This window comes from Lolium perenne, chromosome 5, assembly GCF_019359855.2.
Source record: "Lolium perenne isolate Kyuss_39 chromosome 5, Kyuss_2.0, whole genome shotgun sequence".
Lineage (NCBI taxonomy): Eukaryota > Viridiplantae > Streptophyta > Magnoliopsida > Poales > Poaceae > Lolium > Lolium perenne.
In genome coordinates, this window is record NC_067248.2 from 183,814,760 (window position 1) to 183,828,755 (window position 13,996).

At 46.6% G+C, this 13,996-nt stretch overlaps 1 protein-coding gene and 1 long non-coding RNA gene across 2 annotated transcripts; one reads left to right on the plus strand and one right to left on the minus strand.

Annotated features, from left to right (window-relative positions):
* Positions 1-2,389: 2,389 nt before the first annotated feature.
* Positions 2,390-7,125, plus strand: LOC127301176 (uncharacterized). Its single transcript, XM_051331399.2, has 4 exons — positions 2,390-2,541; positions 3,551-4,580; positions 5,436-6,300; positions 6,756-7,125. Exons 2-3 carry the CDS (start codon positions 3,612-3,614, stop codon positions 6,291-6,293), a joined length of 1,827 nt encoding a protein of 608 aa, XP_051187359.1. The 5' UTR covers positions 2,390-2,541; positions 3,551-3,611; the 3' UTR covers positions 6,294-6,300; positions 6,756-7,125.
* A 2,993-nt stretch (positions 7,126-10,118) lies between these two features.
* LOC127301180 (uncharacterized) lies at positions 10,119-12,358 on the minus strand. The gene is made up of 2 exons (XR_007851900.2): positions 12,064-12,358; positions 10,119-11,433 (listed from the first exon to the last, which is right to left on the minus strand). It is a non-coding gene; the product is annotated as an uncharacterized lncRNA (long non-coding RNA).
* Between the last annotated feature and the right edge of the window lie 1,638 nt (positions 12,359-13,996).

Genomic DNA, 13,996 nt, shown 5'->3' on the forward strand with positions numbered 1-13,996 from the left:
GGCCGTTTGGTTACCTGGACTCCTTCGTGTTGTCGCATCACACGGGTCTTAAAGCACTCCCGGTCTCCCGGGATAGGCTCGGGAGGAACACCCAGTTTGACAGTTTCTCCAGGGATAGGCTAGCGAGATGAAAATCGACAACGCCGTTCGCGTGGGCGCTCCGACTCGGCATGGCGGGAGAAGCCGAAATCCCAGCGGCGTTGCGCGGCAAAGGTAGAGGTAACCTCCCTTTTCGGTTACCCTCTCCATTAGTTCCCTCCCAAATTTTCCCTTCCCCCAATTTTTGCACCAGCGGCGCCTACGGCGACCCAGATCTGGCAGTGCGCATCTTCTTCGGTCTGCGGCGACCAGGGTCCTTGTTTCCAGCCGCGGCGGAGCCTGTGCACATCTGCGGCGGCTTTCGGATGTGTCCATCATCCGCCATGACGAAGGTAAGTGAAAACTCCTCTGGTCCACTGTAGTGTCAGATTTTATGTTGGTAGAACTAGTTGGGTTCTATAAGACAATTCCTAATGCATAGATCTTGTTTGAGTAGACCGACCAACTCCAGCTTGCATCACGCGGCAACACTCATCGTTTGCATACAAGCATGGATCCCGATGGTGCACAAGAGAGTAGTTAGGCATGCTGCTTTTCCTCGTGTCAGTTACGGTCATATGTTACAACAAGATTAGGAGAGGACGGCGAACCTAAACTGCATCTACAACTCCAACGACGTACAGGCTATCCAGATGCTTTAGATGAGAAGAACCCTTTCTTTGCACTTGTGAAAACGTTCAAGGAGAGAGGACTGCTGGTTGATAGCATCCACACCTCTGTCGAAGAACAAGTCGCAATGTTTCTTCATGTCGTGGGTCATAACCAGAGATTCAGAGTCGTAGCACATTCAGGCGATCCACGAAGACTATCTCTCGGTACTTCGGTACTTCCAGCAAGTGTTGTACGCAATTGAGGAGCTCAGAGGTGAAATTATCAAACCAGCATCAACGAAAACACCACCCAAGATCAAGAACATCTATAGGTAGTTCCCGTATTTCAGGGTGAAACATGACCGTGTGCTAATTTTTTGATAGGATTGCATTGGGACTATTGATGGTACTAATGTGACTGCAAAGGTACCGAGATCAATGTCTGCAGCATTCCGCGGGAGGAAGCACTACACCAGGCAGAACGTGCTAGCAGCTGTGGATTTCGATATGAGGTTCACCTAGTGCTTGCTGGGTGGGAGGGTTCTGCTCATGACGCGAGCATCCTGGCTGACAGCTTGTCAAAGCCTGATGGGTTGCAAATCCCTGAGGGTAAGTTCTACCTTGGAGATGCTGGATATGCATGCCGAACTGGTATTCTACCTCCCTTAAAACAAGTTACCACCTCAACGAGTTCTCTCCGATGCACCGACCTCAGAATACGAAAGAGTTGTTCAATCTGAGACACTCAAGCCTTAGAGTCACCATTGAGAGGACCTTTGCCGCATTGAAGAACAGGTTCAAAGTCCTCAACCAGAAACCGTTCCACACTTTTGACACTCAAGTAAAGCTGGTCCTCGCTTGCTGCATTCTTCAAAACTGGATACTGGGTTGGGGCGAGGATGAGTTCTTCGAAGAGGTTATCACTTTTGATGAGGTAGAGACCGGCCATGGCGTGGACGCATGCGGCAATGGTGCCTGGAAGGAGAAGAGGAAAGAGTGGGTAGACGCAATGTGGAAAGCCAGAGGCAACACCACCATCTGAGCAGAAGAAGTGAGGAGGAAGTGAAGAAGAAGAAGAAGAACCCCCCCTTTGCTCCCCTGTTTCTCGAACCCCAATTTGATCCCTGTATGTTGAACTACCCCGTGATGATAGACTACCTTTCGTAGTAGTTATGGAGTATCGTTATGAACTACCATCTGTACTAGCTAGCGCTGATTTCGTGAACTGCTAGCTTCGTTAGTCTGCAACTGTCATGAACTGATTTCTATGTGATGGGAGATGATAGGATGGTAAGTGTACTAGTTGTAGAGAAGAGGTGACCTTGAACATGCCTAGATGATACCAAACAAATATAAAACCTTTTTCAACGTAAACAATGCGGCCCGACCTACCAAATAACATGCTATTTTTGGTCCGTGGCTCGCTCCGGACGGGCGGAGGCGGTATGAGCCACTATTCGGACCCACGCTACCAAAGTGCCACGAGGGGTAAACCGGGAGAAGCAGTAGCGGAAGCACCGGACCAGGCTCCACTCCAGGCAGGCATGGGCGCGACACAAAGGACGACACTGGGGCCGGCCTGGTCCCGCTCGCAAGTTGCAGCTTCCAGCGCCGGTACACGCCGCACTGATTATTTCGTCGTCCTTCCTTTCCTCCTCCTCCCCCCACTCTCACTCAAATCAAATCAAATCAAATCAAAGCGGAACCAAATCCAGTAGCGCCGGAAGACCAGCCGGGAACCCCTCCCCGCCCGCCCGCCCGATCCACCCTCCGGCGCTGGTTCCCAACCTACCTACATTCGACGACTCCGCGGCCGGGCGGCCGGGCTCCAGCCGCCGACGTCGATTCAGCGGTTCGTTCCCCTTTCCTCCCCCCCGCGCCTACAAATTTCCAGTGCCGCTCTTCTCTTTGCCGGGTTCCAGCTCTGTGCGAGTTCCCGGGGGGGCGGCTGGGGTGCTCCGCGCTTGGCATCCCGCTGGGGGTAGAGTGTGTGACCTCCGAGGTAGGGTTTGGGCTCCAGAAACCGTGCCACCCCGCAGGGGTCTCGGTTCTTGCTGATAAACGGCAAGGGAACGCGGTGCTGCTGTTTTAGCGGAGCCTGGTTTGCCAGTTCCGTTTCTGAGTTTTCGTTTTGATGACACTGTGTGGTTCCATGGCGAATTGGCGATTCTCCCCCTGGTGGGAGATTCAAACGCTAGCTAGATTCAAACCAGGGGTATGACAAGAACGTGAGATCAGTAGGTATTAGGTTTAGAGGGACGAGCCCCCACGCATAGTTTCCATTATTATGGATCAACTTAGTGCTGGCTCACTACACCGTTGGGCGTCCGTGTCAGTTTAATTTGCACTTGTCATTTCATCGCACAGTTCTGCTACGAATTCTAGGAAGCTGGGACGCAATAATATATCCTACATAATACCAGGAAAAATACGACATCTTTTTCTAGAACACGGGAAAAAAAAACACACAGAACATCTCGTGCTCGCCTGGAACTGCCTCCCTCCCATCCGCCAAAAGGAAAAAAATATAACGAGTTTCCATGTTCGGTGAGCCCTCGCTACTACCGTTCACATACGAGTAGAACATGCCCGACGTAGTATCGGGAGATTTGGGTGAATCTCGCTTTACTTTGGAGGAGTTGCTAGCTGCTATAAATGCGTTGGTAGCTTTTGCCAGTTAACAGTGCACATTTATCGCCTGTTCGACTGCCAAACTTAAGAAGTGACGCACAAGGAAATAAAAGGTAGGCCAGAAAGCGTGCTATAGTTATTTGCTGCTAGATGGCCTTGTAGACCGTGCTCTGTGTCCTTGGAGGATTTTTTGTTTTTCAACTTTCTGATACTATTGTTCAATGATGCAGTTCGAAGCATGATTTGGAGGATCTGAATACACAACTGGATAAGGTCTACCCTGTTCTCGCGATGGATAAAATACCTGCTGATTGCCCTTATCCCGGATGCTTCTTCTGCGTCATGAAGGAGGCAAACCCTAGCAAGCGGAGAGCGAGCGTGCTGAAGTTCTTCAGAGAGCTTCCTTCCCAAGATGACGACGGCCAGGTTCTCCCTATCAGCGGCCTTTGGAACACTGCGATGGCGCACCCGAATGACCCCGAGTTCATCAACCTGGGGATATTCGAGTGCATGGCCGCTCTGATATGGAAGGGCCTGAAAAACAGGCGCTGGCTCTCGCATGATCAGAATATTTACATCCCGTATTACGCGGCGCATGTTATCGGATCTTACACGATGAACATGGAGGAGTTTGCAGAGCGTGCTGTTCGTGCCGGAGTGATACCTCCGCTAGTTGAACTCTTAAGAGGTAGGCTGACTTGGGTGGAGCAAAGAGTTGCCGTTCGAGCTTTGGGGCATCTGGCTACATACCCTAGTACTTTCCCTGCTGTTGCTGATCATGGAGAAGTACTTGAGCTTGCCATCCAACTTGCCTCAAGCTCGCTAGAAATTGTGTACTCTCACTTCTACCAGTTCGTAGATCGCAGACTTGGCTACCACTGTGATCTTCTTACACGTGGCATGGGTGGCGCTGAAATGGAATCTCGTAAAGCTGAGGAATGGGCTAGCCAACTGCAATGCTGGTCTTTGCAGCTCATAAACTGCTTTGCATTTAAACCTGAGTTTCTCCATGATATCTGCAAGCCTGAATTTCTAGCTAAGTTACCCGGTATGTGGGGTGGACTTGTGAATGAGAACTCGCCTGCTGGTGTTGGTTTGCTAAGAACAATCTGCCAGAGCAAGCTTGGCCGAGGTCACGTTGCTAGTATTTCTAGTGTCCTTGAAGCTTTATGCAACATTGCTCGTTCTTCAGATGACTGGCAATACATGGCCGTTGATTGTCTACTGTGGTTAATGCAGGATCCTAGTACATATCATAAGGTAAGACATTCTACATTTTACTCAATGCTTGAAGGGATGCTTTAGCATGACCAAGAATTCTAATTTTGTGTATTTATAAATAACTTGGTGCACATTCTCATGTCCTAACTGAAATGGCCAGTTTATATTTCTTTTGAACTGCTTTAAGACATTGATAAGTACAATGTTGTTCCTTGGACCTGAGAACAAGAAGTTTTGTTACTGTTTAAATGCAATTGACATGATTTCTTACAAGAAAAATTTGAGCTACCAAAATCTGGCAAATTTAGAACACGGATGCTAAGCTTCACTTTATATATTAGGAACTGGAAAGCTATAGCTATTTGTTTAGATTTGTTTCTTGTAGCTTTGGTCACTACTTTCCCTGTGCACGGTACATTTAGCGGACACATACACGCTGAGTGGTTATGAAATAGCTTGGTGGAGCTACTGTTTGATAAACAATTTAGGAAAGTTAGAAGTATGTGCTGCTCCTCGGACTTATAACAATAGTTTCCTTAGACTTAATTGCAAGTTACATAACTCTTAAGGAAATGAAGAGTTGAGTATTTTGAGCTACCAACTGCTGATAATTTTGAATACTGATGTTCAGCTTCAGTTCTGTATTAGGAAGTGGCATGCTGCATCTGTTTTCTGTTTTAAGTGGTACAATTATGTCAAACTGTTCAACATTTCAGATATTGTGTACTGCAAGCTATGTCCGCTTTCTTTTCGTTGAAGCTACTTCCTAATGGTTATTTTTGCTGATTACTGGCCAAAAAACACTTAGTTATCACTAGTCCGGTTTGAATGCAACCTCTAATAGTTTGTGAAGCTTTATTTATGTAGCTTTAGTCACTTTTTTTCTGTGTACAGGTTATAGATAAAATCGCCCCAACATTGATAGATTTAGCAGATATTTCCACACTCGGTGATTACAAGAAGCTGGGGGACACTATAGTCACAGTCCTCCAAGAATGTATGCAACAAAACGGGAGTTCACGGAATTCAATTAGTAGTCACACCAAAGAAGAAATTGATGAACTCTTGAGTTTCAAGCAGAAAATGAAATCAGAAAAGAGTATGCCAAAGGAGGATCTTCATATTAAACAAGCTGCAGCGTTGGTTGTAAAATTGGAAGGAAATTCTCTGTTCTCTTCAGGAAATATTGAAGGAGCTGCAGCCAAATACTCCGAAGCACTTGCATTGTGTCCAATGAAATCTAAGAAAGAAAGGGTGGTGCTTCATAGCAACCGAGCTCAGTGCTATCTTCTCCTGCAGCAACCTTTGGCTGCCATCAGTGATGCTACCCGTGCATTGTGTCTTCATAGTCCTTTGAATCGACATGCCAAAAGTTTGTGGAGAAGGGCTCAAGCATATGATATGCTCGGTTTAGCAAAAGAGAGCCTGCTGGATGCAATTCTCTTTATAAATGAATGCTCTCAGTCCAATGATCCTGATCTGTCCTTGAGGCAAAACAAGGTTCCTGATTATGCCGAGCGATTGGTAAAGAAGCAGATGCGTGCAGCTTGGTTATTCAGGGAATCATCGCTAAAACATGGGGGAATCCATTGTGAGGGAGATGCTAGTGATGCTTTTGGTCAAGAGGCTGATGACTCCGAGTGGGAGACGGTGAGTGAAAGCGATGGTGAAAATGATGAACGGAGGGAAGCAGATGATGAAACTGAATGGAAGAGTGGTGGTCACCGAGAAGACGCATATGAGAAAAGCTGAGAAACAGGTTCGCATAAAACAAGGTTTCCCTTTTCTTTTTGCAACTGTGTTTTACTTCTAACAAGAAATGCAGTACATGCAAGAAAGTTCCTAAAAGAGTTTAAGAATGACCATGGTACGTTTGTATGAAAATTAAGCAACCTTTTTCATCGTCCACTAATTATCCTACAAGTGGGACTGGTGGAGGGTGAGCAAATGGTGAGCAGGGTCTAGTTTTTCAACGAATAGTAACTAAAAGTTGTATGTACCATAGCCACCACAAGATATTTTTTAGGAGAAGAATGCTTTTGCTAACAGACACAGTGCTCAATCTACTACTATGTGCTGCACACATATATCAATTAGCACCGTCTCATGTTTACCTTTTCCTGGCTTTAAATAGGTGTTGTTACATTATGCTTGGTATAAAAATACTGGCAACCGTGGCGCCTTCCTAATCCGATCTTTCGCTTCCTCTTCCAGGTTTTGGTGGTGTTAATTGTTATCCGGTAAGCTTGCTCTCATTGTGCTTGCCAGTCAGAAGCAGCAGCAACAGCTTCAGCCGCTGGTCTGCTGCGCAACCAAAGCAAATTGTGGAAACTAGATGAGTCTGCTTACTGAAGCTTGCAAGAAAATGTAGCTTTCGAAAGTAAACTCTAGTGTCATCATATTGTACCCATGGAGAGCAAGGATAAAATTTATGCATTGCCGTCACCATGTCTTTTGGTCAGTCTGAGTTGCCGTGACTCTTGAGAATGTCTGTCTTGCTCTTGTTCGGTGTTGTAAAATGAACAAAACAGTACCTTAGTTCTATCTGGAAAATTATCAATTTGTGAATGAACTTTACCTTTAAGCTCTGTTGTTTCTAAATTTCTTACAGTAGTACTCGTTGGGGGCTATTCTATAAGGTGCAAGAGCTCCTTCCAAACATGCATCTTGAAATTGCAAGAATTTCAATCTGTGTTTCACAGATGACTGAGCGCTCAATAGTTAATGAGTTGCCATTCATTGTCAAAACCAGGAAACTTGGTGACATTTCTCCTATTCACCCTTCGAGATATGTTTGTGTATTCCTTGTGCAGTGGATGAACAGGTACCTGACTGGCAAAAACAGATAATGCGTGGCAAAGCTTTCGATTGCATAGGCTAGTAAATTTTCTACTAACAACACCACGATTTGAACTTCTAGTTCATGTTCATTTAGCCACCCCCAGTGACCATAACTTTGCACTAAACTTGATACAAGCTGCATCCCTAGCCCCACAAGCTTTGAACCAAAGAGAAAACAGCATCAAATTCACATGAAAGAAAGGTTCCAACTTTCTGGCCTAGATGCTCCAACCCAAAATTTTGCATCGAACCACAAAATAAAACAAAATGTTTGAACTTCCTGACTTACAATTTTTGGCTTCTCAAAAAGTATAAATGGTGATTTTTTAGATTTGGGGGAGGCATAAACGAGAAAAAAAATCTGTGGCTTAGAAGAGACATAGGGGAAACATCGTTAAGCACAAATAGATGTATCTTCTATGTGAGGAAAAGTTTCCAACACACAAGGTGCACTAGATTTGATATCTATTTGATTTTTTTTGTAACACAAGGCACACTAGATTTTTTAATGACATATCTAATAATACTATTTCTATCTTACCTCTGAAAATATCTTTGTGCATTAGCAGCCAAAGTCTTATTACATGCTTTCTGCAATGTCATCTATTTATTTATTAGCACAACTACACCGACGTTCGAGACCTAAGTATTAAGGTTGTTTACACCATATGCATCCTTTCCATTTTTGGAGTATACACGGAGAAGCTACTTCAAGGGCATGTACAATGAAAGGTGCTTATGTGTTAGCGCTTAATGATAAAGAGAGTATTGCCACATCACTAGGCACCTATATGAATTGTAAATCTTCCAATGCAAAGACCTATTTGTAGGTGCTTATTAAAACACTATGTAGTTATTGCTATTAAAATGCACAAGCACTCATCCTTAAAAATAAACACCAATGCTTGTCTACGTGGCAAGAAGTCCGTTCCTTCAGCTAAACACCTCTCTAATAACTTGCATCTTACATGCTCTAAGAGGTTCACAAATTAATCTTATCTTCTGGGACAATATGCAAGTCAATGACAACTGCCGGAAAATCCCTTACAAATATATATACCTTGACAGCTAGTGGTTCAAGGCAGAAGTATTATGAACAAGAATAAGCATGGGCCTAGATGCAAGACATATGATATGCAAGAAGAAGGTGAACAGCAAGGGATAGTCTAGAAGCAACAAGTTAACCTTTACCATGCATGATAGTAACCTTCCCCAAGCCTCAAAACAAGTAGCATAATACCTCTTGAGCTCATGGGAAAGTCGTTCGCACTCTCTCTTAGTTTCCGATTTCCACCTCGACTACCGGTGCATACTACTCGGTACTTATCAAACTAGATGCTTCAAATATAATACCTTGCTTTCTATTCCTAGTAACAAAAACTAAAAGCAGTGAGTTGAAAAATCCGTTTGCAAACTAAAATAGTTTTTAGGTTATTATTAATTAAGGCAAGTACTTCCTTCGGTAATCACACAGATACTTATAAAACTATAAAGAATGAAATAAAACTCTTCGCCTCCAGAGTTAACTCTCCACCTTATTTTCTTTGGCGGCAAGCAAGGTCAACTATGGGTCCCGATAGGATGTACATATTTTTTCCAATGAGTCGGTTGACTGGTGGCGAGCAAAATCCGTGAGTGAGATCCATCGTGAAGGATGATATAGAGGAAGATGACTCATTGGCTCGCTGCCCACCGATGAATCCATGTGACGAGTAAGAACAAAATAGGGTTGGCAAGATAGATGATGTATGAAAAGTTTAGATTTAAGGAGCAATGGCAATAACAAAAATGAGATAGAAGGTGGATATAAACACTCGATAAAAGATATTTGGGAAGAACCACCATATCGATGATAGCTATCAACATCTATGAAGAAGGATGATGAGACGATGCTAAAACAAGATGCATATATGAGATCGATAAAATGCACATGCTCTAAGATGTTCACAAATTGATCTTATCTTCTGGGATAATATGCAAGGCGTTGACAAGTGCCGAAAAGTCCCTTATAAACATCCATTCCTTGACGGTTAGTGGTTCAAGGCAGAAGTATTATGAACAAGAATAAGCATGGGCCTAGAGGCAAGACAGATGATATGCAAGGAGAAGATGAACAACAAGGGATAGTCTAGAAGCAACAAGTTAAGATTTACCATGAATGATAGTAACCTTCCACAAGCCTCAAAACAAGTAGCATGATACCTCTTAAGCTCATGGGCAAAGTTGTTCTCTCTTAGTTTCCGGTCTCCACCTCGACTACCACTACATACTACTCGGTGCTTATCCAACTAGAATACTTCAGAGATAATACCTTGCTTTCTATTCCTAGTAACTAAAACTAAAAGGATTGAATAGAAAATTCCTTTTGAAAACTAAAATATTTTTTGGTTATCATTAATTAAGGCAAGTATTTCCTTCGGTAATCACACACATACTTCTAAAACTATAAAGAATGAAATAAAACTCTTTGCCTCCAGAGTATACTCTCCACCTTATTTTCTTTGGCGGCAAGCAATGTCAACTATGGGTCCCGTCAGGATGTACATATTTTCCAATGAGTCGGTTGACCGGTGGGGAGCAAAATCGGTGAGTGAGATCTGTTGTGAAGGATGATATAGAGGAAGATGGCTCGTTGCCCACCGACGAATCCAAGTGATGAGTAAGACCAAAATAGGGTTGACGAGATAGACGATGTATGGAAAGTTTAGGTTTAAAGAGCAACGGCACCAACAAAAATGAGATAGAAGGTGACTATAAGCACTTGACAAAAGATATTTGGGCAACAGAACCACCATGTCGATGATAGCTATCAACATCTATGGAGAAGGATGATGAGATGATGCTAAAATAAGATGCATATATGAGATGATAACTAGCAAAAGTGTCCGTGTTGCACTGGGAGAACACCAAAAGTTGCTACAATTAATTTTTATATAGTTTTTCCTAGGGCTGGCGGCGAGCTCCTCCTCCGCTGCCACGCGCGCGTACTCCTCCAAAGCCTCCGCGCGAGCCACCTCCTCCTTCGCGACTGCCTCTAGGTCGATGTGGTAGCGGGATTTGTCCCTCACCACTGCCGCAACCACCTCGTCCCTCGCCACGATGTCCTTCTGTAGCTCGCGGTTCTCGCAATCGATCTGTGTGTGGTCCCGGACCATCCACGCGACCTCCGCCAGGTCGGAGCGCATCGCCGCGAGTTTGCGCCTCCGCCGCTAGAGCCTGCAGACGACTCCCGCCTCAGGAGGCTCTCGAACGACGTGAGCAACGTCGCTCACATCCTCGTCGTTGGGGAGGAAGCCCATCTCGTCGTCATCCTCGTCGTCGATGGCGTGGATGACGGCGGCCGGGTGCGCCGCCGCCATCACCACCCTCGCTGCCGCGAGTTTCTCCTTGGCCTTCGCGAGCTTCCCCTGCAGGTGGGACATGGGCGCCGCCACCGACTCCGCGTCTGCGTCCGCCTCAGCCCTGCCCTGCGCAACCTCCGCCACCATCGCCCATGTCTCCGTCGCCGCGTCCACCTCTAGCTAATCGGCATGGCGGCCGTACATGGTCGTCTGCTCCTCAGCGAACGCCTCCTTCGCGTGTATGGCGGCGTGCCTCCGCCGCCGTAGCCTACGGCCGCTTCAAGAGGCTCTCGAACGACGCGAGCAGCGTCGCTCACATCCGCGTCGTTGGGGAGGAAGCCCATGTCGTCGTCGTCCTCATAGTTGATGGGGTGGATGACGGCGCCCGGGTGCGCCACCGCCATCACCACCCTCGCCGCCGCGAGTTCAGCCCTGGCCTTCGCGAGCTCCCCCTGCAGGTGGGACATGTCATGAAGGTTGCGACATGTCGCATAACTAATCAGCTTGAGCACCATGTTCTCGCCAACCAATTTGTCTCCTCTTGCAGAGGCTTCTTTCTGAATCTTGGTTTTGCATATCCAGAAACATTTTGCCATCTTATGTTGTTCTCCCATTGGGCTATAATCTGGTGTGCCGCTCTAATTCATGTATCCGAATTCCGCATTCATCATCGCTAAAATTCTATTGTTGCCCAATTGTAAGTTGTCCATCTGCGGGAGAAATAAACAGCGGATCAAAATTTAGTACATGGAATCATCAAACAAAATTTAGTACAAGCTAGCAACCGGCTAACGAAATTCAATACTGTATACAAGCAATCGTCTTGCAAAATTCAGTAAAAATTCCTGTATATGTAAGAGCAGCAGCAGCAGCTAGCAATCATCTACTGTAGCGAATATCAGTTAAAATTTCTCTCGTCTCTAGCAAATTTCAGTACTACATGTAATAACAGCATCAGCTAGCTTCTCACACAACCTGTATCTTTCTCTATATGCCATCTACATCGATCAAGGTATCAAACAACAGACAATAGATTCCAAAGCAGCCCTTCCTAGGCACACGGGCACGCAAGCACCATGGCCGCATCTCTCTGCCCAGCCAAGCCCGCCCGAGCATGGGCTCCTTCATGCCGCACAGATGCGCCACCCCCGCCTCCTCTCGGGTGCCCTTCCCTCTCCTCTTCCCATATGCGCCATCCACAACCTCCTGCAAGCAGCACCGTCGCGCCAATCTACTTCAGGCCAAGTGTCACCTGCGGATGGATCCGAGCTCGCCCCGACCATCTCTCTGTATCACCTCACAATCTCTCTCCAACGATTGAGCAGGGGATGGGAACATACCTCGTGACGGCAGGCAGACACACGGCCACCTCTGCGACGGACCCGATGAAACCGAGCGCGCCGGCGCTGTGGGGGAACCACCTCCGCTTGCACTCTCCTGAATACTTCTGAAAGGCCGGGTTCTCGCCCAGGAGGATTTGGAGACAGGCGGCGCTAGGTTCTCGGCGGCGGGGGCCTCTTTCCCGAGTTGGGGATGGACGGAGGCCGGTCTTCGGCGGCCGAAGGGAGAGAAACAGAGAGGAAAACAGAGAGAGGGAAAGGGCCGCTCGACCGAATTATTTGGACCGAAATTCTTATCACGTTAACTAAGCGGTGGCAGCAACAGTAATTTTCATTGAAAAGTATGGATAATATAAAAACGGACGAAAATTTTGGGGAGAAACCTTACTTCCTTTATTAGTAGGTATCTATACCTAATAATAAAGGGAGAAGTGTTTCCACGGTTCGGTCCGTCAAAATATGTTTTCGTCCGTCGCTTAATACGCTTTCGTTCGTATGTACCATCGGGTGAGTCTTGTTCGCTCCGGTTTCTAATCGATGTGTGTGCGGCAAGTCGTGTTGGGTTCAGACGTTCAGTATCCTTAATTACCGTCAATAACCCTCTCGAGAGCAGTTTCCTTTTACGATTTTTTTAGAGCAGTTTCCTTTTACGTGAGACAGTTTCCTATGTGCATCACACCATCTCTTCCTCGCGGCCCAACATCAGCCCATCTACATCCAGCTAACGTAATCATAACGAGTTCCGTACGAACCGAGTTGGATAACAACACGAGATCGAATCCTCGGACCACACCAGGTGAATAAAAGCAACCTGTTCCGTTGCCTACGCCTAATCAATCGCGACGATGAAGAAAATCGATGGCGACGGCGTCGCCGCCAACGGCGTTGGCGCGTTGAAACTTGCAATGAGCCGCCGCCACCAACGGCCGCCATGGTCGGAAAACGTGAGACCGCGTGCGGCAGGTCGACGCGGCCTCTGCGGACGGAGAACTAGAAACCGCGTAAGGCAGGTCGATCTTCTGCTCGCGGACGACGCAGCCTTGAAGTTATGGTGGCTCAGTTGCGGCGCTGGGATGCTTATGTCGGTGATATCCTTCACCATGGAGATCGACCAACCTGGGAAGTGCCAGCGCCCGGGAATAAACATGCTGCCCAGAGGAAAGGGGGCGTGAGCCCGTTGATATATCATACTCCCGAACAACGCGCGTGGAATAAACCTGCCGCTGGAATTTCGCTTCAAGCTGTACGGGACGCAGCTCACCTTTATGGACCACATCGACGCCACGCTGGCAGGGTTGATTTCCGCCTCGGGGACTGAAACTCTACAACAGATTCCGGTAATGTGAAGTTTCAGGAAGACGGACTGCGGCCGAGCGCGTAGGCCATGGTTGCCGGCGCCACCATCGATCACGTCCATCATTCTGGTTCTGGCTGCACCCGGTGTCGGCATCGTGTGTATGTTTTCCTGCCCTCGAGGCTGCGAGACGCTGCTGTTTTTGATATCACGAGGGGGAATCGAAGGGGAGATTGGTACTTTCTTTTATCATTATTATTATTATTTTTACCGACTTCATGCGCGCGGCACGGCGCGCGAGCATTACGGGAAGCACGATCAAGTTGCTAAGAACTTCCCAGTGAGACAACGATTCGTTGGTTACACGCCAACTAAGATCGGCAAGGGAGCTGCAGCCATCAAGAAACTTGCATGTTTAAATCAACGATTTCTCTGTAAACTACACACGTGTATTGCACCAGGATATGTAAACTTGCATGTTTAAATCAACGATTTCTCTGTAAACTACACACGTGTATTGCACCAGGATTTGAGTACATAGCAGTTGAGATGTGGTCGACATATAATGGCTTGAATCGAAGAGATGTAGTTCAGCGAATCAGACCTTTTTGTTTTCTTTTGTGTTATGATGACAAACAA

Excerpts from the sequence above, each read along its gene's own strand:
- LOC127301176 (XM_051331399.2), top strand. The coding sequence starts at position 3,612 with ATGGATAAAATACCTGCTGATTGCCCTTATCCCGGATGCTTCTTCTGC. Across the intron at positions 4,581-5,435 it reads ATCCTAGTACATATCATAAG|GTTATAGATAAAATCGCCCC; the intron begins GTAAGACATTCT and ends TTCTGTGTACAG.